The 24,582-nt window shown below is 43.3% G+C and overlaps 2 protein-coding genes across 2 annotated transcripts in view; one reads left to right on the forward strand and one right to left on the reverse strand.

The window, feature by feature from the left end:
* Positions 1-4,602: 4,602 nt before the first annotated feature.
* Positions 4,603-11,473, reverse strand: SMIM20 (small integral membrane protein 20). The gene is made up of 3 exons (XM_033059338.2): positions 10,895-11,473; positions 6,346-6,402; positions 4,603-5,043 (listed from the first exon to the last, which is right to left on the reverse strand). Exons 1-3 carry the CDS (start codon positions 11,001-11,003, stop codon positions 5,006-5,008), a joined length of 204 nt encoding a protein of 67 aa, XP_032915229.1. The 5' UTR covers positions 11,004-11,473; the 3' UTR covers positions 4,603-5,005.
* A 30-nt stretch (positions 11,474-11,503) lies between these two features.
* Positions 11,504-24,582, forward strand: part of SEL1L3 (SEL1L family member 3) — a 36,618-nt gene continuing 23,539 nt past the window's right edge. Inside the window, 5 exon segments of the mRNA XM_033059337.2 lie at positions 11,504-11,644; positions 15,825-16,392; positions 17,945-18,071; positions 22,485-22,607; positions 23,946-24,060. Of these exon segments, the coding sequence (XP_032915228.1) occupies positions 11,588-11,644; positions 15,825-16,392; positions 17,945-18,071; positions 22,485-22,607; positions 23,946-24,060 (990 nt within the window). The 5' untranslated portion in view covers positions 11,504-11,587.

Here is a 24,582-nt window from a genome sequence, read left to right on the forward strand (position 1 = left end):
CTGAGGACCAGAGGAAGACAGAAACAGACAGTAAAGATTCTAAAATTAGCTGCTTTCTAGGCTTCAGAGGACTCCTAATGGTACTGTTCAGCCAAGTTACAGTTCTTGCATGAACCTTCCTCATATTTGTAGTAGTGAAGAGTTATGGATTTAGAGCTGGCCTGCCACAATCACTGGCACCCAAAAATTCATACAGAATAGATAAGGGAGCAAATACTTCTGGTTAATAGTTGTTTCTCTTCATTCTGAGTGGAAGAATACATTCCTAGTCTGTGCCTGAGTCATCCACTTGTGGGTTGCTGAGAACTCCTCCTACAGGAATTTCTGAAGCGAAGGGAACAGCTTCCTCCCCTACCTTGGCTGGTGTTGCTGATTCTCACCCTTCTGAATTATGGAAAGAAGCTGATAGGAGGCACCTTTCCCTGTGACCTGGGGCCTGAAGACACTTTTCAGGATGAGGTCCTCCCCAGCACAGATGATTCTGTGGTGTTTGGCCTCTTAAGGTAGGATGACCTTTGTCTTGCCTAGAAACTTTCTTTAGAAAGTTTTACTTCCAATCTGATGGGGAGGAAACAGAAAAGAGGTGAAGAGGAATCCCAATTTGCTCTGCGAGCTTCAGAGCCTACAAAGGCTGTATGCCAATGGATTTATGTCCTATGTTCCTCATGCTCCCATTCAGCTGAATGCTGTCTCCTGCTTCACATCCACCACTCCACTTCTAAGTGTTCCTCCACAGCTACAGCAGAAACATTCTTCCCAGCAGCAGCTCAAGTTCTTTCTCACCTCCTTTCACTGTGCCCCAACTTCCTCTGCTCAGTACCTGTAACTCTTAGAAGGCTTTCAGTTGCTTTTTTGGCATGCCAAGGTCAGAAGGGAGGACCCATTGTTACAGAAAATAAGGGAAATAGAAACTCAAAATATTGAAAATTGCTGAGTCTCAAAAAATTGCTGAAGTACCTTGGCCACCAAAAAAAGCTAACTAATTTTCTGCTTTTTTGTAGAGCCCTACAAAACATTCACACTGGGTTGATTTCAATTTACTCATATTTGCAGTTCTTCCAAAAAATATTAGTATTGTGAAAAACAGATGAGTTTTCTGTTTGCCTCCCAAAATATAAAATTTCCATTCTCAGAACATAGTATTTCAGTAGTATAAAGATCTGGGAAATTTCATTGTTATTCTTTTTTTTTTGGAAAAGATTCTTCAAAACATTTTAAATTCCTGGAACCAAACTATCTGATTCTCACACAAATTCAGACCAATTTTTCCTAACCTTGAAGAAAAATTCTTAGACAAGAAAAAAATGTTTTCTAAGATCATCAAAAAACCCCACACTCCTCTATTTACCTTCAATTGCAAAGAAGGGGAGCACTACTTATGGCTATTTTACAGATGGAACTGAAGCTCAAAGGCTAAATTACTTACCTGCTGCCAGACAAAAGCGTGGTGGAATATGGAACTGACTACAACAGTCCTATTTTCCAAGGCAGTGACTTAAACACTGCACCATTTTTCTTGCAAGGCCCAGACAGTCTGCACTATAGAAAAAGAGACCTCGGATCACAGGTCCAACGTAAGCTTTGACCTGAACTTTGTGTTTTGCTCTCACCTGTTGCATGCTATCCACATAGAAACAGTGTATATTCCACAGCACTTTCTCAGAAGCTGGAGAATAATTTCCTTTCACTAGCAAACATACTTTTTGGGTTGTGTGGCACAACAGAAAAAGCCAATACAGCTTTTCATTTACTGCTGCATCTGCATGTTAAAATGAAGGTCAGTAGGAGTGTACACAATACAGAGAAAATGAGTAGTTAATCATTGCTAGACTGCAAGAAGGGAAAACATATGCTTTAATTTGGTTTAGAAAAGAGCAAATCATGAGAACTCCAATTTCTGGGCTGTTTTCTTGTAGGAGGGCATACATAGAGTAAAATTCACGATAACTGGAGGCTATTTGATGTTCTTTGATAAAAAATCCCCTCTCATCATTTGGAATAATCTCAGTAAATAATTACAATATTCAGCAAGAAAAATCCCACTTGATTTGTTCAAAATCCTGTGGGATTTTTCTTGCTGAATATCACACTCATTTATTGAGATTGTTCCTTCCTGCACATGTGTGTAATCTGGCAATTTGCCCATATATTCTGCCATATTTACTTCTTCTCAAGCGTTTGTACTTGAGAGTTTCATTGCATCATCAACAATCTGCAGTGCTTCAAAACTAAGCTGTGTTTACACAAAATGCTAGATTTGCTCTTTATGGAACAAGTTTTAATAATTTCAAAACATCAGCAAACAACAGGTCAAAACCTAGTACAAACAGTTTCTGTTGGGATGTCAAACCAACAAAAACTTTGAAAAAAAACCTTAAAAAAAGTTAAAAACTTTTCTTCAGTCCTTCAAGGGCTGAAGGTATATTTGCTGTTCACATCCAGCTATAATAAATAAGCAAAATGCATTCATGTAACAGGATAGAGATAACAGCTTTAAAAATATTCTAAGAAGGCATTATTATCAAAACAATCAGAAAAACTTCAAATTTAGTTGCTCTGCAGAAAGCAGGCCTAGTCTCTTACAATCACCAAATTAAACTCCAAGTAGTTGGAGTTTATGAAGGTAGTGAACAACTCTTACTGCCAGAGCAATACAAGAGTCCTGGAGAGCACAGTCCACTACACTGAACTGCACTTGTCACTGGGTACCTGGAAGAAGAGGCTTATGTCAAGCACCCATGAGCAGAACAAAGCATTGTCGCAAAGCCAGCTGCAGGACTGGAACCTAATGCATGAGAATTCTCCAGGCAACTGGCACATGCCAGAGCAATCAAAAAAATGTCAAGTGTAAATTCTGGGTAATCACTGCAGTGCATACCTTGTTGACTTTACAGCTTTATCCAGACAGAACAGTAAAAATTTGAAAAAAAACATTCACTATCCTAATGCTTTAAAGCCATGGTCCATAAGCCACTTCATTAGGTGGAACATTAGGGGGAAGCAATGTTCTTTAATACCAATGCACACTGTTTTTAGAGTTTAGATTCACTTCAGTAGTACTCAACTGCTGTAAATTCTGTATAAACTGGCAATTACAAAACCTACCAAGCTTTTCTGCACCAGAAGGAATTCAAGACCATGACCAACAGGCATGTATAGTTCTATAAATGCTAAATAACTGAGTTCCGGTACTCAAATGTTTTGCAACACTTAAGTAATATGAAAGCAAAAGGCTCAGCACCTGCCACCAGCAGCCACTGTTCAGAAGCAATCTAACATTTTTCTAGGCAAGATCCAGACTCAGCAAATTGCTCAACTTCACAAAGTAAATGAGTAGCAGAGATTGTCTTACCTCTTAAACCCCAAACGAAGTAATTTCACATTCTCTGTCACATCATTTATACTGATGGTTTCACACTACCATGATACATTATCATTAAGCATATATGTCACCAAGTGACAGAAGCTGCATAATGGAAAAATTCCCACATTCTCTGAAAAATCTTTCTTTTCAGATTTGCAGCTTGTCAGTTATAGATGGAGTATCTGCATTCCAGCAATGTTTTATTTTCACTGAGGAGGTATTTTAGATGACAAAACTTTGCTGAAATGGTCTGATGCATGAGTTTCAAGAAAACAAAAAAACCAAGGCTCTCTCATTTCTGTAGTCTCACTGAAAAAAGGCTTAAATGATAAAAACCTCTTTTTCAGCTCTATTCTTCTTTTGGCAGCAAACACTGAGTTAGCTTTGTGACAATGTTGCTCTGTTCTATGTAGTGAAACTTCAGACTGAAAGAGGGTGAGTTTAGATGAGATATGAGGAAGAAGCTCTTCACTGTGAGGGTTATGAGACACTGAACAAGTAGCTCTAAGAGGCTGTGGATGCTTGGAAGTGTTCTAAGCCAAGTTGGATGGGGCCCTGAGCAGCCTGGAAGGTGTCCCAACTCATGGCACCGGAACCTGAGGAGTTCTAAGGTGCCTCCCAACCCACTGAATGAGTACACTCACTCTGGCTCCAACCATCATGCAAAAAGACCTGAGAACTCAAAGGAATTAAACACAGCCACATTTTCCCAGCATGCAAACAGAAAATATTCTAATGCTTAGAGTGATAATAGAAGACTAAAAACTAACTGAGCAGGAGAGGTGTGTCTGACTGGGAGAGTAATGACAAAGACAGGTAGAAATAGAACAGCAAGTAGCAGAATGGCAGTTTGGAAAATAACACTGTAAGCATGAAATCTTTCATCTGTTGTCCCAAGTGTGTGATGTCAAAAAGATGGCAAACATCTGCTAATGTTAGGAATAAAACTGCGCATACATTTTTTGAAACATACAGGATCCAGTAATGATCTTTAAAATGTTGTGTGTCATAATTCTACTTACATAACTACATTTATTTTCTCCAAGTTGAACCTATTTTGCCTGCGAAAGTAACTGGTAAGAAATCTCCTTGTGTTTATCCAGACCCACGAGCTCTGTCATTCTATTTAATCCCTTTGTCCTGTGGAGGAGCAGGAGTAAGAACAGCCAGGGGGACACCTGGCAGACAGTCAAGGTACCTGCCACACACACTTGCAAAACAATGAAAAAAAGTACACAGTAGTTTAAAGATTTTAATGTACAAATTTACACTCACCATGTTCTAACTTTCAAACTAGGGAGGAAATTGCAGTAGTCTGCACGATTTATTCTATCCATAATTTACTCTGTGTCTACACATTAGAAGAAAATCCTTTTTCCTTTTCTTAAGGAAATAAACATTTTACTTCTATACTTAAATCATGTAGCTTTCTAACAGTGTGTGAGCTATGCACCAGCCTTCTCTCTCAGAACTAGCATGTTTTTATCTCTTGGGATTCCAACCAGTAGCCTTTCTTGCTCCTCCTGTGCCCACACAGCATATTCAGAATTCTTCTCCGGCGATACCCAAAGACACACTTCATTGAAAGAAGCAGCTGCTGAAGACGTCCATCTTCAGTTTTGCAATACACCCAGCCGCCAATTACTTTCTTCCAAATGGATCCGACCACACTTTTAACCCTACAAATCAAACATCAGAATATCAGCAGTTGATAATTTAGACTGCTGGAGAAAAAAAAGCCTAAACAGGTCTGCTACTCCATCTAGGTGTACTAAACAATGAAAGAAGCCAACAATTTCTGCACTGAATTTGCAACTCTGCTTAAACTTGCAAAAATATACAGAAAGACGACCTCATCTTGATCTTAAACTTCAGAGAATGGAAAAATTATCACATTCATAGGCAAGGTGTTCTAATATTGTTGGATTAATCATTTAGAACTGCACCTTGCATTTAAATCTGTCTAGGTTTCCTCTTCAACTAATGGATCTTGTAACTTATCAGCAGCTAAAGTCAGATGAAAAGCAGAACTTACACTAAGAACTGGTCATTAAGTACCTGCATCTTGGATAAATAAGCCAGTCCAGTCCTCTTGAATTTTAGTTAAAAAACAGGTTCATCAGACCTGTACTCCACAATACCCTTCCTACTTCTCTTCAGTACTTCACCCACTTCCCTAGAAAGCAAGTCCTGCACTAATGATCTAACCAATGTGTGTAGTAATAAGGTCATGGTTTTATTCCTATTTGATTTTCACCTGGTGCCGATGTGAGGCTTTTTCAAAAACCAAAATACAGTACCCTTTAACATATTCAGATATTACATGTTTCATCAAGACAGGCACTCTCACATCTTTAATCAAAAAATGCCAGCCTTCTGTAATGAACAGCCACTCCATTTACCATTATGAAAAAATGAACTATCAAGGATAGCCTGCTATACTTGAATTTTACTTCCCTCACATTCTTTTCTAAGCCCTCTGCTGTCAACAGTGAAGATCCAAAAGCTATTAGCACTGCATTCCAAATTTTCCTTCATATGTAGTGGATTTCTGTATGGCCAATCCATCCATGAAGCCAGAAGGCACTGCCAAAGTGCTGATGAACTGTGTTTCAGCTGAGTTCAGTATTCCACAAAACTAGGGTGCAACACTGTTTTTTATAGCTACAGCTCAGCCTATCCAAGGTTCTTGTTTGCGCTAAGCTGGTTTAGAAGTTGTAACTGGCCTCTGCTCAAGAAAGTGTGAAGACAACAGAATCTCTGCAACTTATTTGGCCAGTTAAGTCATTTTAAGATGAGTTTCATTAGAACTGTAATTTTTCAGTGAGGAATTACCCTGAAAAAATAATTTAATGTCAAGTTTATTAAATACATTTTCATTGAATGTATTCTTCACTGTATTATTTAAATCCATATAAATATTCAGGTCTTATTTCAAGAAGGTCTTTAAAACAATCGATGCAAAAATAAATGAAGTGTACCTCCAGGCTGAATATCCTCTTGAACAATACCAGCTCGGTTAATTACCTGTTCTTTCTCTGGAAAACAGAACAGAAAGAACACTACTGAAAAAAAAAAGAAAAAAAAACAGATATCTTGATTGCATCAAATAAAATAATCTTGAAAATTTTATTAATTCTAGATGCTACACAGTAAAATTCTGTCAAGTATCTACCTACAGAATGCAAATGTAGTATTCCTACTTCACTGAGAAACTAATAGCTAGTCTGTTTTGAGAGACTACAAATAATAAGATAATCATCTTAAAACAATGCCTACTGTTTTTAACAAAGATGTCAAAACACATGCCATGGTCCCAGCACCTAAGGAATGATTAGTACTCTTAGAAGCTGTCATTGATATGCTCAACATAAAACTAGTCAAAAGATTTTTTTCTTTTGGACAATTCCCATTTTCAGGCTCTGTAAGATCTTGCAAACAGATTTCATGACAGCATCTACAAAATTACTGCTTGTAAACTTTGTGAAATTCAGCATCTGAGGGATATTTTTCCAACTGGGCTTGTCTCAGGCTTTTCTTTTTTTCTTTGGAAGATTCAACCACTTCCACAAAGAGAAATTGAGAAAACTATACTATTTTCCCTTAATAAATGCTCCTCCTTTTCTTCCAGTTACACACTTCACCATTACAGTTGTACTCTGAAGCAGAAACTCAATGCTCAGGTGGATTAACGTTTTGCCCACACCACTGAACTTCTGAGGCCTTTAAAAACCTGCAGGGTGCATATTCGCAAAGTAAGCTCAGAACTAAGCTCACCTTAAAACTGAAATTTTACACTATCCTGTCCCACTGGGAATGCACTGGCAGTACATGTTATCAGGCTGTCTAGGCACAAGCCTAATGCTACTGGAGACTAGCAGGAATATCACAGCAATTGATTCTCCTTGCAAGGGGACAGGCACTAGAGACACACACAGGTTCTCCAGTTCTGTTCACTGAGCATGGTAATTCCATTTCATCCTTTTTAGCAGACAAAATCTTATAGGAAAAGGCACAAAACCCAGAAAGGGAGAACAAAATAGATTAGGGGAAGGAATGAGACTTTCTGTAGGACATGAAGGAGAAGGATATTCAGTCTTGAGTGGAAATTTAAGAGTGGAAGAAAGGCAGGGGCAAAAACAGGCACCAATCTGAGAGATCTGGTGACACACTTGGGTGGAGCAGCAGGAGCTGTTAACTGGTCAGGCAAAGAAACCAGTGCAAAAACATAAGAAATTATAAACACACAGACAGGACATGGAACAGTCAACAAGGAGACTGCTGTGGAGCCTGCAAACAACTTGGAAGACAGATAAGCCAAAAAAAGGACAAGAAAGATTTGGTATTGATGACAGGAGAGCCACCTCACAGGATAGGAAAGAACAGAATCTCACAATTCAATTCAGGAAATCTGTGAAAATGTGACAAAGAGCAGCTGTCAAGGCACTGTTTTAGTTAATCCATGTGGAAAAGGCCTGTGCTGAAGGCCTCAAAGTTTCATCATTGCCACTAAACTGCATGTTTCATATGAGGAAACAGTTTTTTTTAAAGCTAGATACAAACAAGAAAATATTAGAAACAGTAAAGCCACGGACTGAGGTACTAAAAACCTACAAAATTACGTTTCTGTATGAAATCAAGTCAAATGCCTTTGCACACTATTTACAGTTCATATCAACAATTTGATTACATACAGTTTTTTCAAACAGCTTTCATTTAATTTGTTAATTGCTATGAACTTCTCTGAAGATGTTTGAGAATCATGCAGTAAAGTCTTCTTCCTGAATGTTAATGTATGTATATTGTTTGTATAGAATTCAGGAGATACAGGAGAAAAACAAGAGTGAAGAAAGAAGAGATAGCATTTCATGTTTACATAGTTCAATACCACTCCAGGTAATGAAAATTCATACTTGCCTTTTGCATGATTACTGTGTGATGCTAATCAAAATACGCAGCTTTTGGGACACAGCATCCTCAAACAAAGAAATACTGAGTACAGTAACTTCACGAATACAAGCTGCACTGACTATAAGCCGCATCTTCGGGTGTCAGCAACATTTCGTTCTTCATCCATACATAAGCTGCACCTGAGTATAAGCCGCTCTGTCATTCGCAGCGAAGACCCTCGTGCAACAAAGTTGCCAAATAGTAACAGAATTGTGGGATGGGGGGTGGTTTACTGGCTTGGCTCGGGCCATGAGGGCTCGGCCTGCTCGGGGCTGCCGACGGGGCCGGGTGGCCCAGCTCGGCGCTGCTGCTCGGAGGGGCTGCTCGGGGCTGGCTGCTGCTGCCGCCAGGCTCGTTCACCTCGGCCCAGCACTGCCCCGCGGTGGGAGGGGGGCACGGAGCCCACTGGCACCCAGGGCGGCAGCGGCAGGAGGGGAAGGAGCCCCCCCGCTCCTGTGGCAGGCGGGGACGGGAGCCTGCCTGCTCCTGCCGCGGCAGGCGGGGACAGGAGCCCCCCGTCTCTCCCTTGGGCTGCGCTGCCTGAAGGAGTGAGCCCCCCGCCTTCCCCCTGCCCCATGCTGCCGGCACGGAGCCCGCCTCCACCCACTGCGAAACAGAGTAACCAATTTGTAACAATCGCGTAAAGCCGGGTTTTACTGGCAGGTGCTCGGCTCAGCACCCTGGCTGGCACTTCCGGGGTTGGAAATGTCAGAAAATTATTCATGTATTAGCCGCCCCTGAGTGTAAGCTGCATTTCCAGGATGGGAGCAAAATTTTAGTCAAAATGGTGCAGCTTGTATTTGTGAAATTACTGTATTTACCCACAGCTCAAGACAATAGAGGGTGGGAACTTCTACAGAAGTTGTCATAGCCTTACCAGACTGTACTTGGAAAATCCTTTGTACCCCAAAGGTTAAATACTTTGGTTCAAACACCACAACTGTGAAACTCCAATATCTTGCCTCAAGTACTGTGATAACAAATGCTTGTCTCTCATACTGCAGTGATAACAATCTAAAAAAGCTCATTGGAAATGAATAAAGGTGATATCAGATGGGGAATCAGCAGCAGCAATAAGTAAAGTTTAGAATCAGCTATCAAATCACAAGTTTGTGCACTTGCTAACTGTGCATCAATCATTTTATATCCTAAATAGAGATTAAAAAAATCCCTAAACTGATAGGAAACATCTACTCACATAATTCACAGGCACAAAGAAGGACACGCTCCACTAGTTCTGTCCTTTCCTTACTGCCAAGCCACATTTCTAACACAGTATTTTTGGAAAGTATAGCATAAGCAAAAAAGATTTAGTAATAGTTTTCAAAGGGAACACAGAGTAGGAAATATAACTGTGAGAGGTTTCACAAATAAGCACCCTTGAATAAAAACTTGCTTGTGCATTAAACTTTACTTGAGCTTTGATACAAGGCCAAAGCCCCTCCAATAAGATCATATATTTGTTTTCCTTTTTTCTTTTTTTCTTTCTAGAAATCTTCAGTTGTCTTGGCAGATTAACCACAATATCTTCATGTTATCAGCTTGCTTAGTTTCATAAAATTTAAAGTGAGGGGGCAAGGCTGGTTGCACCAGAACTTTCCCCCCATTTCCTTTGGCAGTATTTCACAGAAGTTCAGAGTAATGGGTGCTTCCCCTATGGAGCACCCGCCTGGAGCTGCTGAGGCTTCGCACCTGGAGCTGCAGGTGCCTTCGAGAGCTTCCTGGGTAAAGTCAGTTGTGGGGTTTTGGAGGTTCTCCTGGCAGGTGTTTCTGGCAGGAAAGTGGGGTTTTCCTCAGGAGTCAGTTTCAGAGACTCTGCAGACTAAAACCAGGTCTAACAAATCATCACAACTGTTCCCAAGTTTTAACTTAGATTTTCAACTGCAGCTGGAAAACAGAACTCGAACAGCTCACAGAATCATTGGATAGTGTGGGTTGGAAGGGACCTTTACAGATCATCTAGTCCATCTCTCCTGCACTGATCAGGGACATCTTCAGCTACATCAAGTTACTCAGAGACCTGTCCAACCTGACCTTGAATGTCTCCAGGGATGGGACATCCACCACTCCTCTGGGGATACTCTGTTCCAGTGGTTCATCAGCACTATTATAAATAATGTATTCCTTCTATCTACTCTGAATTTACTCTGTTTAGTTTAAAACCATTATCTCCAGTCCTTTTGCAACACGCCCTACTAAAAAGTCTACCCCAACTTTCTTACACGCTCTCTACAAGTGTTCTACAAGGTTTCCCCGAAGCCTTCTCTTCCCCAGGCTGAAGAATCCCAACTCTCTCAGCCTTCATGCATAGGAGAGGTGCTCCATCTCTCTGATCTCAATTTCTCCAACTGCATCCCAATCCTCTGAGGAGCAGCGGAAGGGTGTTCTTAACCACGTGCTGGCCGACAACTTGAAATAAGGGCAGGGCGAGCTGCATTATTTCGGTTTCCAGGTATCTCCTCGACGAGCAGAAAGCCCCTCGGGAGTCACTCACCGAGCAGCAGCCCCAGCATTCCCCCAAGCCCGGACACAGACCGCGCCATGGCGGGCCCAGCCAGCTCCCCCCGCTCAGGAACTCACTGTACTCCTCGGGCAGCAGCAGCGGCCGGAAATAAATGGGGTAAAAGGCGGCTCCCACCACGGCCACGAAGGCGCCGAAGATGCCGAGGGTGCGGGACAGCCCGGCCATGGCCCGGCGGACGGGGCGCGGGGCCTGCGCGGGGCCTTCCGGGACAGGCGGGAGCGGCGCGGCACGGCCCGGCCCGCCGGGAGGGCGCCCCCGCGCGGCCGGCGGGGCGCAGCGCGGGCGCGGGGCCGGGGCCGCCGCGCTGTCAGCCCGGCCCGGGCAGCCCGAGATGATGCGCCCCAGCCCCGCCGCCCCGCCCTAAAGCGCCGCGCCCGACAGCGGGAGCTGTCCCGGCCCGGGACTGCGCCGCCAGAGCAGCGCCGAGGCGGGAGGGCGGGGGCTGCCGCGGAGCCGCCACGGGAGCGGGCGGGGGCGGCCCTGCGCGGGGATCCCTCCCGGGCTCCGGGGACGCCGCCCGGCGCCTGCCGTACGGAGCTTCAGGAGCCTCCAAGGAGCTGCGCAGCACGGCCGGGGCTCGGCGTCTCCTGGCCCAGCCCCTCCGCACCTGCGGCGGCGGAGCGGGGCCCTGCCCTGCCCTGCCCGGGCGGCGGCCCCTCCTCCAGGAAGCCGGATCTGCCGCATCCTTGTCTGCGGGCCGGCCGCGCAGTCCCTGCCGCGCTGGGCACCGCCGCAGCAGCAACAGCAGCATGCGGCCCCCGGCCGAGCCCCGCTGCCCCCCTCCGCTGCTCCTCGTCCTCCTCACGGTGAGTGCCGCCGGCCCCGCACCTGCCCGCGGCCCGACCCAGCCCTGGCGCCGCGGCAGGGGCCGGCCCCTGCGGGTCGCGGGTCGTACGCGCAGGGCGGAGGGAGCCGGGGTCCGGCGGGGCGCTCGGAGCCGGGGCCGCCTCTCGGAGCCAGCCCCCGCTGTCCGGCCTGGCTCCGCGCCCCCTCCCAGCCCCCAGGGTCACCCCGAGCTGGGGGATGCCGAGCCGTCACCTCTGAGTGTTAGGCTTTCTGCCCTGGGTGACGATAAACTTCTAGAGTGGAAAGAATGGGGAGGCCTTTGACATCTGCTTACAGATGCAGTACTGAGCATGGTGCTGCACTGGCTTATGGAAACAACCGTGGTTTAGGGCCATTTAATAAAATACTTTTTTATCTTTTTTACTGCTAAGCATAAGTTCTTGTCAAAGTCTTTGTGTGCCTAGACAATGTTGGTGCTGATGGAGAGCAGCAGGTCAACACCTCTTTTTGTTCTGTCTTCTTTTCACACATCTTAAACTGTAGCATGACGTGTTGGGCATTCGCAGGTGAAGGACTGCAGTTTTCTTCAGGTTTTGTGCAAACGGGTGCAGGTTTCATAGGGTTATGTAGAATTTATGCAAGGCTGAACTCCTGGGTCCTATTGACCCAGCAAATTAAAGAATACTTGCTCAATCATTTCTGTATTATTACACTACTGAAAATGTTCAATTTCCTAATGCTTGCAGTGTTTGCCTCCCACACTGATTTTTATCCCAAGATCTGATGGGATGACTTGGGCTAATTCATTCAGATTCAGCAGTATTTAAGGAAAAAAGAAAACAAAAAAAACCCCAAAACAAAACCAAAAACAACCAAAAACATTTACAGCTTTAATGGCTAAGTTGCCCCACACAGCAGAACCTTTATGTGTGTCTTGTTGAACTTTGCCTAGTTCATGATAATATTTTGAATTAGTATAGCTGGCTTCTTCAGTGTGCTGGGAAACTTTTATATTTAAGTCTCATAATCACACTCAGCGTGTAATCTTTTCATCCTTGTTCTGTGTCAGAGGTGATGCACATTTAACTCTGCCTTGTCTGATATTACAGGAAGAGAAGATGCTTTCTCACCAAGTAGGAATATTTAGATGATACACTCTCTATGCACTGTGTAGTGGCAACCAAGTAGTAACAGACTCAGCCGTGGTCTGGAAGTTTATGGTGTGCAGTGTCTGCCAGGCCTCCTTCACTGTGGGGTTGCTCAGGGTTCTTTGTTCCACGCTGTTTACTGAATGAGCCTCCAGAAGGGTTTGTTAGGTGCGATGTAACAACAGACTCAAATGCACTTCATGCATTTTGGCAGCACAGGCCTCCAGTAATACCCAGGGACCAAAGAATACAAAGTAAAATGGAGAGCCATTTAGCAAATCAGGCACTAAGGGAAAGGCACTAGCTCAGCAAAGCTGAAGCTAAACTTAGGCATCTGCAATTGTGTTGCATTGTGCTTAAGTACTCTAGGGACATCATGGAAATTGTTCTACAGAGAACTGGCTTTGGGTTTCAGAGCTTACTGCTTTGGGATCCCCACCACAAAATTTCTGCCATTCACTGGAAATAAGATAAACATATTCATACACTGTTGCATCTTTGTTAATGAACTGTGCCAGACCACACTGTCTTTACTGGAGTCCAGTTCCCATCTTTCTGTATTGGATAACCACTGACAAAATTGAGTGCTGGCTGTGTGTTTTGACAGTAAGTGCATGTGTGTGGTAAGCATAGTACCCCTATGCTTTATAGTAGCTCCCTGGTAGACTTTTGCATCTTGTGTTAACTACGTGGCATTGTGTTCATAGTATATTACCATCTTCATCATGACACAGCCCCCATATCACAAAGATTGAGCTACTTACTCTTGATTATAAGATCAAGAAATATGAATTATAACCATCAAGTACAAGAGGTTTAGGATAATTTGTTCCTGCTGCTATGGGCTTTTATTGTTTTTGGAAGTATTTAAACCAAAGGAGGATTGTGTTGGAAATGTAAAAGAATAGTATCTTTTGTCAAGTCAAGCTCTGAAAGGTACTCAAATTAGTATTAAAATCAAGGCTCTCTCAACAACCTTTATCTCAGCATTTGTGTATATATTTAGTTCCAGCATATGGTAGACACCATGCGTTCCAATGGACGTCAACCTCCTATTGCTATTCCTTTTTTAGCCCCTTCAGTTTGCATAGCTTTAACAATACCACAAAATCACAGAATATTCTGAGTTGGAAGGGACCCATGAGGATCACTGAGTTCAACTCTTTAAGTGAATGGCCCATAAAGGGATCAAGCCCACAACCTTGGCATTATTAGCACCATACTCTAACCAATATGCATTTTGTGGAGTGGGAAATAAGACAGAGAGGAAGGCTGTCACTTTGATGAGCCTCCCTATTGCAGAAAGCCGAAATACTGAGTTGCATAGTGTTTTATGGTTTTTTAGCATTTTATTTGTTCAAGGTGTGTATCTTGGTGCTTACATGTGTTTATTGATGTTCAGCATCACTGCACATCTTGCTTGCAATGTCTCTTGTCGTATACGAGAAGATAAAGAGCATTTGGTTGCAGTTGTGGAATGCGGTTTAAGTGACAAGTTCCTAGGAACACTAAATAAATCTAGTGATCTAGAGCTACCCATCTGCTTGCAATGATATCTTTTTCATCCAAAAGTTCCCTCATTCAGTTATGTCTTCCAGTGTCTGCCCTTAATAGAGTCAAGGTCTTGAAGTAAACAGCACCTCTATGCATAGTTGTGTTCTACTAATAACCCTTGAGCTCTTTTGCACCTCTAAGGAAGCAGAGAACTGGAGGAAGAAGGGCCTTTGATCACACAGATGATGAAAAAACCCAGAAATCCTCATCTGTAAGAGCAATAAAGTAGTATAGGGCTTAGTTCTGACTTTTCCTAATATTTACTCCTTCACAGGTCTTACTGGCTTGATTTTTTTTCAGTGTAGTCCTCAAAGAGTGTCAACATACTATTAAGAAATCAGAAGTAAAGTAGTTTATCATTAGGGACTTTTACTGATCCCCATATTGGATTGCAGGCAAGGTCTAGTCCTCCAGGCACCCAGCACATAATTTATGTGATTACAAATGTACTAATGTCTAAGCCAAACCTTTTAAGTATTTTGAAAGACACCATGAAAAAGTCATCAATCCAAAATAAGTATCCAAGATAAATTTTATTTTAATTTGTTTAATCTTAGCAAAGTTAAAAGTTACCCAAGACAGATCAACAGATCTCATTTTGGGCAATCTTAATGACCATCTTCCCTGGTAATCCTAAGTGACAATTCTGAATATTTTAGACAGATCAGGGGGCCTGGTGGAACTGCTGTGCTGGTGGTTTGCCCTCACAGCTGAGTAATCTCCGGTATCCTTGGCAGTGCATCAAGCTGGATGCTGACTGCAGGGCAGAAAGAAAAGAAGCTGTTTGAAGCCTTAGAGACAAGAACTTCAGCATAGAGGATAATCCTGTTGTATGTCCAGGCACTCACTCTCAAACTATATACAATGTACATAGCTGTGGAGAGCAAAAGCTGAGTAAATTCAGCCTGCTGGTCTTGCTACTCAGATTCCCAAGTCCATCTTCAGGATAGGAATATGTCAAAAATGAAACACTTAACAAATATTAATTCATTCTCAGGAAGCCTTTGTTGTTATTTTGTCCTTCAGGGACGTGCATGACAGGCAACAAAATAAGGTAACTTTTTAAGAAGATACAGAAACATAAGGCTGTGGCAATCCTAGCAAACAATGATGCACAATGAATATCTACCAGTACATTTTCTTGTACACTCCTTAGACCTGATCCTAGGAGCATGTTTAAATAGCATGACGTGTAAGTTGCTATCTTAGACCGGATTCCACTTGCATAAGGGCTAAAGGATACACCCTGTAAATACAGTTTGTTTGTAGAAGCATGGGTAACTTTGAGACCTTGACGTAGGGAAGTTGTTACCACTAAAATCTCGATGGTGGCTCTCCAATAATCCATGTCTACTTGCTGGGTGAAAGAAACCTCATATTTTGAAGTTAAAGTATGGTACATAAATGTGCTGGTGCAGAGTTCTGTTATTAGCGTGACTATATGAGTAATCACATAGATTCTCTGGTTAACATGTTTGTGTTTTGGGTTTTCTTCCAGAACTTTGTGCTGTCCTTTGGAAAGGAGACACTACAGACAACAGCAGTTACTCCACAGTTTCAGAAGAATATGGATTATGTAGACTTTATCAATTTAAACATTTTAGAAAAGAAGGTTCTTAACAATTCTGAGGTTTCAGTTCAGTATTTATGTTCTAAGCCTTGTATTGTCAGTTTGGAAGCAGTAGCTTCCTCTGAGTTCAGGACTGGTGTACCAGTGTATAGAAGGAGATGGAAGGATGAGAAGAACCTTTATGTTAGCAGAACTCGACAAGTACACTTGAAATTTCCAAGCATCATGGTTTACAGAGATGATTATATCCTCAGAAACTCAATAATAGTGCACAGTGTGATACTTTATGCATGGATTAGTCACAAATCAGCTAGCAGCTATGAAGATGAGCAGAATGAAGACTACCAGACTGCAGTTGCCAAGAATTACACATTTTTAGAGGCAGTTCCACCTTTTGAACGGCCATATAAGGACCACAAAGTTTGTCTTCAGTGGGGTGCTGACTATTTGTGGATGCTGCAGGCCAATAGGATACCTCAGTGCCCTCATGAAAGTGGTAGGTGCAATGGCATTTTTTTCTCCCAAGCAAACAAATAAGGTTGGTAAGCTATTAAAAAGTTCTTCGTGGTAGTAAATAGTAAATGTTGCATACAGTGATTTACTTGGGAAGCATTGTTGAACATGTAATCTCTGTAACTGTGAGGTTAGATTTGTAAGTTGCTGAAACCATCCTGCTCTTCAGATTGTTTCATTACAGCCTGCGTGGAGGTTGGTAGCATCCTGACTCCCTATTTTCTAAGCATATTCAAACAATTTTAGTCAAAATCCACCAAGTCAGTGGACATCATTCCTTTATCTTAAGAGAGAGTTTTCAGTCCCTTACTGCGTTATTTCAGAATCCGTTCTGCAGTTCATGCAACATAATTCTCACAGAAGTGTTCTCCTTCTACTCAAGATGATGAAGTCACATTCAGAAACATATTTTCAAGTCTTTGTAGTGAGCTAAACTTTACAGCACCTCTTTCCCCCCGCCCTGCCAGGACCATTATGAACAAGCATTTTAGGAAAAAAGGTAGTAGGTTTAAATAAAAAATCGTGTCTTGCCAACTATATAGATTACTGAAACAACTTTGCTTTCTAGATTTTTAGAGTTCTTTTTTTCTGCCTGCCTATCTCTAGTGTTATACTTGCTGACAATTATTTTGCTCTCAATGTATTCTCAAAGCAGAACCCTAGAAGGAAAAAGAACATTTGTTTCTAAATGGTTCTCTCTGAGAAAATCCCATTATGGTGTTTGTGTCATGTATTTTCACTAAAATGCTCTGAAGAAGAAACAGGGAACATCTTACTTCCTTTATGGGCTTTTTAAAATACTTGTTGGAGACAGCATGTAATATCTGACAACACTATGAAACATCTTATTGGCTGTATTATCTATTTCTATTACAGATTAAATCAGCTTAATAGACAGTAGGAGGAAATAATATTCAAATTTTGTTTCTTAAAATAATATTGTAACAAATAGCTCAGGGTTTGGTTTCTTTTGTTGTTTTCTTGGTGGTTTTTTGGTTTGGTTTTTGGGTTTCTCTAGACAAGCCCGTGATATATCATGGCCTTGAAGATTTTTCTCCTCTTTCTTAGGAGGGGCAGCTTTAATTACAGGATTATCCATATCAGTTAAGAACAGAATTGATAGCTATGCATACATATAATATAGAGAGGTGGAAATGGAGAGCAAGTCCAAGAGATGTGGGGAAATGTCACTTAGGCATAACCAAAACTAGGATGAGATTTAAGTGAATAACATAAATTAAGACTTCTTGTTTACTAACTTGTTCTTTAAGTATCTCAGATTTAAATAAGACTGTTCTTTCCCTGCTTCTAATTCCATATGGAAACAGGCTCAATTTCACTTTTTGTGGGTTATTTGGTTCAAGGCTGTAATGTATTTAACAGCAGCAAATGAACTTGTGTATAAGGACTTATTGAGAGTTTGTGTTAACTTTTGATCTATTGTGTGATTTGAATGTTTGACTGTAGGAATATGAGCTAATTAATTAGTTTCAATGCTTTCTGTCTGTTAGATTAAGAAAGGTTGTATTTTGCAGATGGTGTCCAGGTTCTCGACTTCATATATGCTTCCAGTGGGGAAAAAACAGGAATTGTGAAGAAATTTGAACAGTTTGAAAACAAAGAACTTGAGACAGTCAGACGACATCAGATTGATTATCCTATGTAAGTATAGGCAAGTAACTGGGCTGTATTTGGTTTTTGAAGGCTTGAATGTACTTAAACACTTGGGCTAGATCACAAATTAAAGGAATACTGCCTAGGAAAACATGCAAAAGGAGCCTAGTTAGCAGTACCTTCTGATTCCAGTTTTGGACAAGCTTAAGCTGAACCTCAGGAATATACTTACAGTATGTGTTAGTGCAGGGCTGTGAAAGAGATGCCAGTAGAAGGTGTTAACTGAATGGGTTAGGAACAGTTAGGAGGGTGGGTTAGCATTACCTGCCATCGTGGTAAGACTACTGTCTCATGACTAACTAGCCTGGGGTTTTCTGCATTATAAACAGGTCTGCATTTCTAACATTGTTTGCAGACCACGAGCAGAGGAGGATCTCTCGCAAGGGCAAGCAGCATGAAGCAGCTTTATCTCTATAAATTCACACTCTTGTTTATTTTGCACCTGACAAGCCCTTATTGATAGAATCCTCGACCTAGATAAGTCTTCTAGCTTGAGCTCACTCCAGTTCCTTCTACCATTGCTGTGTAAACTCTCCTATTTAGACAGGAGTACAATTCCTTAGCCCCTGCACACTATTACAGAGTTACAGAGGAATCACTCTTGTAAGGTCATCCTGCTCTGCTCTGGTCCCCCTTCCCAGAACTGTCACAGGTCTCCAGTCATATTTTATAATTTCAGGGGAAAAGAAATATACCTCCCTTCCACCAGATGCTCTGACTCTGGCAACGTTATTACAAAAGTAGGAAATGATTGCAGGAGCTGTAACTTGCCTGCAGGTTTGCATTTGGCCTGTGGCCCCAAGAAGAGTGCCAAGAAGACTTGCCAGAGAGCGCAGGTTGCATGCAAATTAGTAGCTCTCAAACCATAACTGAAACCATAAATACAGAGTAATTTTTTAGCTCCTGGTCTCTTCTGGATGGGTGACAGCCTGCTTCTCTTTGCTCACCAACACAGTTGCCTTCTGCTTCTGGAACTGAGGCACTCAAGCTCTGGTTTAGAGTATACGGCATGAATTTATGCATCTTTTTATCTATTCCACATAATTCTTGCCTTCAGCTGGTGTCTTCAGTGTGTGTTGTGGCTGTGTGACAGCTTGGGGTAGTTCTGTTAGGAAGAGGAAGAGAGGTCTTCAGTTCTTTTTCAGTTCTGTGTATGTGGTTCCCCACTGTACAAAAGGTCAATAGAAGTAGATGTATTTAACTGAGATTACTTGTTTGGCTTCAGTCAGGGATTTGTACAGAAAGAGAACCCAAGATACATACAGTAATTTAACGATCATAAGGTGCACTGGACTATAAGGCGCACCCCTGGGAGTCGGCAAATTTCGCAACTTTGTAGATCATATAAGGCACACTGGACTATAAGGCGCACTTGTTTTTTTACAGCGAGGAGCCACGCCGTGCGCAACAAAATGGAGTTTACTGGCAGGTGCTCAATTTGCAAACATTTTTCACAATCGGCGTAGGCTTCCAAAGGCAACCCCAGGCACCCTCCCCATGCAGTGGGCCCTGGCACTCCCACCCACCCCCGGTGCCGGCTGGTGCAACTCGGCGCAGCCGCAGGGCCGCCTCCCCATTGCGGCTGCATACTGCCACGGTGCTGTTCCCCCTCGCGGCTCCGCGGAGCTGCCATGCCATTCCCTCGTTCGGCTCAGCGCTGCCGCCGTGCTGCCTGTCCCTCGCTCAGCTTGGCGCTCCTGCCGTGCCGTTCCCCCTCGCGGCTCCGTTGTGCCTCCATGCTGTTTCCCCTCGTGGCTCCGCCATGCCGCCTGTCCCTCGCTTGACTTGGCGCTGCTATTGTGCCGTTCCCCCTCGCGGCTCTGTGGTGTCGCCATGCTGTTCCCCCTTCGTGGCTCCGCAGAGCCGCCGTGCTGTTCCCTCACGCGGCTCGGCGCTACCACTGTCCCGCCTGTCCCTCCCTCGGCTCGGCATTCCCACTGTCCCGCCTGTCCCTCGCTCAACTCGGCATTCCCACTGTCCCGCCTGTCCCTCACTTGGCTCGGTGCTGCTATCGTGCCATTTCCCCTCGCGGCTCCGTTGTGCCGCCATGCTGTTCCTCCTTGCGGCTCTGCCCTGCCGCCTGTCCCTCGCTCGGCTCGGCGCTCCTGTCGTGCTGTTCCCCCTTGCGGCTCTGTGATGCCGCCATGCTGTTTCCCCCTCGCGACTCCACGGATGCTGCCGTGCTGTTCCCTCACTCGGCTCGGCACTCCTGCTATGTCACCTGTCCCTCGCTCGGCTCGACGATCCGCCATCCCGTCTGTCCCCCGCGGCTCTGCGCTGCCACCGTGCCATTCCCCCTCATGGATACTGTGGTGCCACCGTACTGTTCCCCCTTGCGGCTCTGCCCTGCCACCTGTCCCTTGCTCGACTCGGCACTGCCACCATGCCGTTCCCCCTCGCGGCTCTGTGGTGCTGCCATACTGTTCCCTCTCGCGGCTCTGCAGCGCCGTGGTGCCGTCTCCCCCTCCCTGCACGGAGCTCCCACAGTGCCGGGGCTGCGGCGGCTTGGGGAGGGGGGAGGGGTTGCGGCTCACGGCTTCTGCGGCAGCCTGCTCCCTCCCTCCCCACGCCCCCTGGAGCTCTGGGAGCCCCGTGCTGCCCTGGCACTCTGGGTGCCCCATGCCGCGCCAGGAACCCCGCGCCCCCCCGGGCTTTTCCCCTGTGCTGGCACAGCCCCGATGCCGGCGGGCTCATGCCGCGTCGTCGCTGCCCCGATGTCGCCGGGCTCGCCCCGGCTTGGCGCTGGCCCGATACCGCCGCCGGGCGGGCTCTGCTGGGCTCGGGACTGTTGCGGGCTCACACTTCCAAGTTGGCAAATTCGCAACTTTGTCCATTATATAAGGCGCACTGGACTATAAGGCACGCTTCCGGGTTCGGGGGGAATATTTTAGTCAAAAGGGTGCGCCTTATAGTACGTGAAATTACTGTAACTGTCATTCTGGGGAGCTGCAGCAAGGACTGACTGGGAGTGTAAGGGAACTGCTTACGCTGTTTGGCATTCTGCAGCAATGGGAATATGAAATGAGTCGACATTGTCCCAAACTCTGTCCCAAGAAATGTGAACAGAACAAACAGTCTCAGACTGGCAATCAAGGATTAAATGGAGACTGAGGCATTTGAATTTGCTGTACTGGCAGAGATGAAAGTTGAAAAGAGCAATATATCAGCATGAACACACGAGCAGTATTTCTGGAAGCACAGTATTTGCCTGTAGGTCCTAACAATCAATATACAAGTGATTGTCATATACAAACCTTTCTACCTCACCCATGTACCATCTCTGGAGAAAATGGTGTTACTAACTGTTTAAGGCATAGTTAGGGAAAACTTAATCACCCTTGCATGTTTTTTAAAGCAGAAGAGCAGGTGTTAGGCTTTTAGAGACCTACAGTGGTTTAAGTTTAGGAAAAGATACAAGGTACTCGTGTTAAGCAATTTTTTAAGAGAGAAACAAGGCTAGCTGACCCAATCCTAAAGTATTGTAAACAAATATTGACCATTTTTATTAAGTATAAAAATGTAAAAATTATCTCTTTTTAAAAGTCACTAAGAAAAGTGAACTATATAATCAGATATTATAATAATTATAACACTTTGCTGAATTGTACATTGGAAGTACAATTTTCAAAGTCATTCAGCATTGACCTAACTGCTGTGGCAATGGCACAGAAATAAATGATCAAATTTCTGTTAAGAGCACAGAAGCAGATTTAGTGTGGCACAGAGGAATTCCTTAAAATTAGCTATCGTGGTATAAATTCTGCTTTTAGTGCCTCAACCATGTTTGAACAGAAATTTCTAAGTACACAGTGCTGTTGGTGTTTGACTTTTTATTTTGCACTGTTCCATAGTTTGCAGAAGCTCCACCTTTATTTATCCTGTGATACTTCTGTGACAGCTATTCATACCTATCTGTACTGTCCAGATGATGGACTGATTTTTAACTGCTTCTCCCAAGCATGTTTTCACAATTCATTTTAATATAGAAGACAGAACTTATAGTTTTTATTGGCTTTGACAATCAAAATGACAGGACCATGCATCTGGGGGTTTGGTACTGTAGTCTGTGTGTGGGAGGTTGGCTCCAATTTGTCTCACTTGTGTTTTCGGTTCCTTGCTGATGTAGGATCTGGAAGTAGCTCTGACCTGGCATTCTGGAATTGATTCAGATAACGCTTCCTTATTCTCTTCTGTTGTTACCACAGAAGTCTGTGGTTAGAGATCAAAGATCCAAGAGTCTTACATGTGGTTTTTTTGAAGGCTTTTACTGCAGAGGATGTGTTCTATTCTCAAGATTACATGTGTGACACAGGTTTGCTAAATTAAAGTGAAATGCATGCTTTTCAAATTATATAGCTTTCTCATCAGCAGTGGATTTTTTGTTTGTTTTTGCTCATACAGGTTCACTGTTTCAATCTGGCTATATCTACTCCATCACTGTGAAAAGGATCTGTGTGGTATGCTCTATTTTATTGATTCAAAAGAAATGTATGGTACTCCTGCTGTATTTCTAAATGAAGAAGGTAAGGGATATTATTAATGGCTTTCAGAAGAGGTCTAATACAGTTTGTATCAATCTGTTTGGAAAATGCTTATAAAAATATATCAGACCTATTTTGTGAAATTGATCCCTTGCAAAATGCATCTTTTTGACTGTAGTGTCTCAGTAGGAAAGTAGCTACTAAATTAACGGGAGACAACTGAGTAGTTGCATAGCATTCTAGTCTTGGCTAGCTTCAGGAAATACCTGCTTTGTCAGCCTGAGTCTTACAGCAGGAACATACGCTGAGATTAACAGCCTTACCTTAATGAACAAGCTTTCTTATTATTACTGAAGTGTTATTTTAAATGATCTTAATTCCTGTATGTATATACAACATGAAATTTTTTTATAATTTTTTTGATAATTTGAAGTAGCCTCAGAAAAGTAAGAGTCATTCAAGGTCTTGCCTGCATTGCAATGTTCAGGAATCAGTCTGTTTCCCTGATCCAGAAGAAAGTTAAGAGATAGCAATGTCTTAGTCTTGCAGCACTTACAGTAGGGGTGTGTTCTTGTCAGAACAGGGCTGGGCGCTGGCTGGCAGACTCACAGAGGAAATAAGCATGCAGAGTTTTAAAAGTTTCAAAATGCACACCTGGCATTCTCATAATACTTTTTTTTTTCCTTCTTTGCAAGTTTGACAACTGACCTCTTCTGCTCTGTTATTTTTGTCATTTTCATTTTCTCTGTCATGTAGCCAGTTTCGATAATTAATTTATCCATTATAAACTGGATGCTTTTCTTTGAAGAACAAAAGAAATTGAATTTATCAGCTTAATATGAGATTTACTTGATGAGGTTTTAGGGTCAGTTTTATTCTCAGACTAGATTATCATAACAGCCTATTCTGGTCTTAAAAGCTCAGATGGTGAGTTTAGCTTCTGCAGGTCCAAGAAGTGGAGGGTGGAGATATCTTGTACTTGATCATTGCAGTCATGTGCTACCAGTTGAATGCTGAGCAGATGCCACTGTTTACTGGTCCCTTCTGCTGTTTACTGCAAGTCACAACTGCCTTCTGATGTTTGAGATGAACTGTGACAGCCTCCCCGTTTGCCTTAGGTTTAAACAGAGTGTTTAACCCTTGTTTTCATTCTGGTTCCATGTGGGAGCCTGAGCATCAGCATCTGAGATATGTAACTGAAATGTGGGGCACGGTCTGTGGGACTCTGATGTGTGGCTTGGTGAGTGCCCAGATTTCTGTCCTTGCTGATGAAGAGGATGAAGAGGACAGAATCACTGTGAACAACACATTAGTAAACCCATTCTTGCTGTTAATGTTTCTGTGTGGTTTATTTCCTTTCTCTTCCTTTTTGCTCTCATGTTTATGTGCATATTCAGATGCATCTCATGCGAGGGGATGACCTTGCAGTGAAAACTAGCTTCAGCCTTCCTCTGAAGCAGTGGTTTCGACTGGATCTCTCCTTTAAGGGTGGACAGGTATGCTTACTACTGAATTACAGGATCAAGGCTGATATCTGTATAATTTGATTATGTCTCTGACAAACTCCTTAATAGCTGAGGCTGAAAGAAATACTGTAAATTGTACATGCTCACATAGCAAAAGAATGAAAAATCTAAAACAAGAGGGATGTTCAGACCATCCAGCTTTGGGAAATCAACTTTGATTGATTGAGTTGGATTGAGTGCACCCTCAGCAAGTGTTCTAACAGCACCAAGCTGTGTGGTGTAGTCGAGATGCTGGAGGGAATGGATGCCATCCAGATGGACCTGGACAGGCATGAGAGGTGGGCCCATGTGTACCTTGTGATGTTCAACAAGTCCAAGTTTGAGGTGTGGCACCTGGGTCAGGGGAGTCCCAAGCACAGACTTGGGCTAGGCAGAGAGTAGATTGAGAACAGCCCTGGGGAGAAGGGCTTTGGACTGTGGATCAACCAGAATCATTGAATCATTAAGGCTGGAAAATACCTCAAAGATCATTGCGTCCAACCTTTGACCTAA

Source organism: Catharus ustulatus, chromosome 5, assembly GCF_009819885.2.
Source record: "Catharus ustulatus isolate bCatUst1 chromosome 5, bCatUst1.pri.v2, whole genome shotgun sequence".
In the NCBI taxonomy this organism is placed as follows: Eukaryota; Metazoa; Chordata; class Aves; order Passeriformes; family Turdidae; genus Catharus; species Catharus ustulatus.

Excerpts from the sequence above, each read along its gene's own strand:
- SMIM20 (XM_033059338.2), bottom strand. The coding sequence starts at position 11,003 with ATGGCCGGGCTGTCCCGCACCCTCGGCATCTTCGGCGCCTTCGTGGCC. Across the intron at positions 6,403-10,894 it reads GCTGCTGCCCGAGGAGTACA|AGAAAGAACAGGTAATTAAC; the intron begins GTGAGTTCCTGA and ends TCTGTTTTCCAG. Across the intron at positions 5,044-6,345 it reads AGAGGATATTCAGCCTGGAG|GGTTAAAAGTGTGGTCGGAT; the intron begins GTACACTTCATT and ends TTTGATTTGTAG.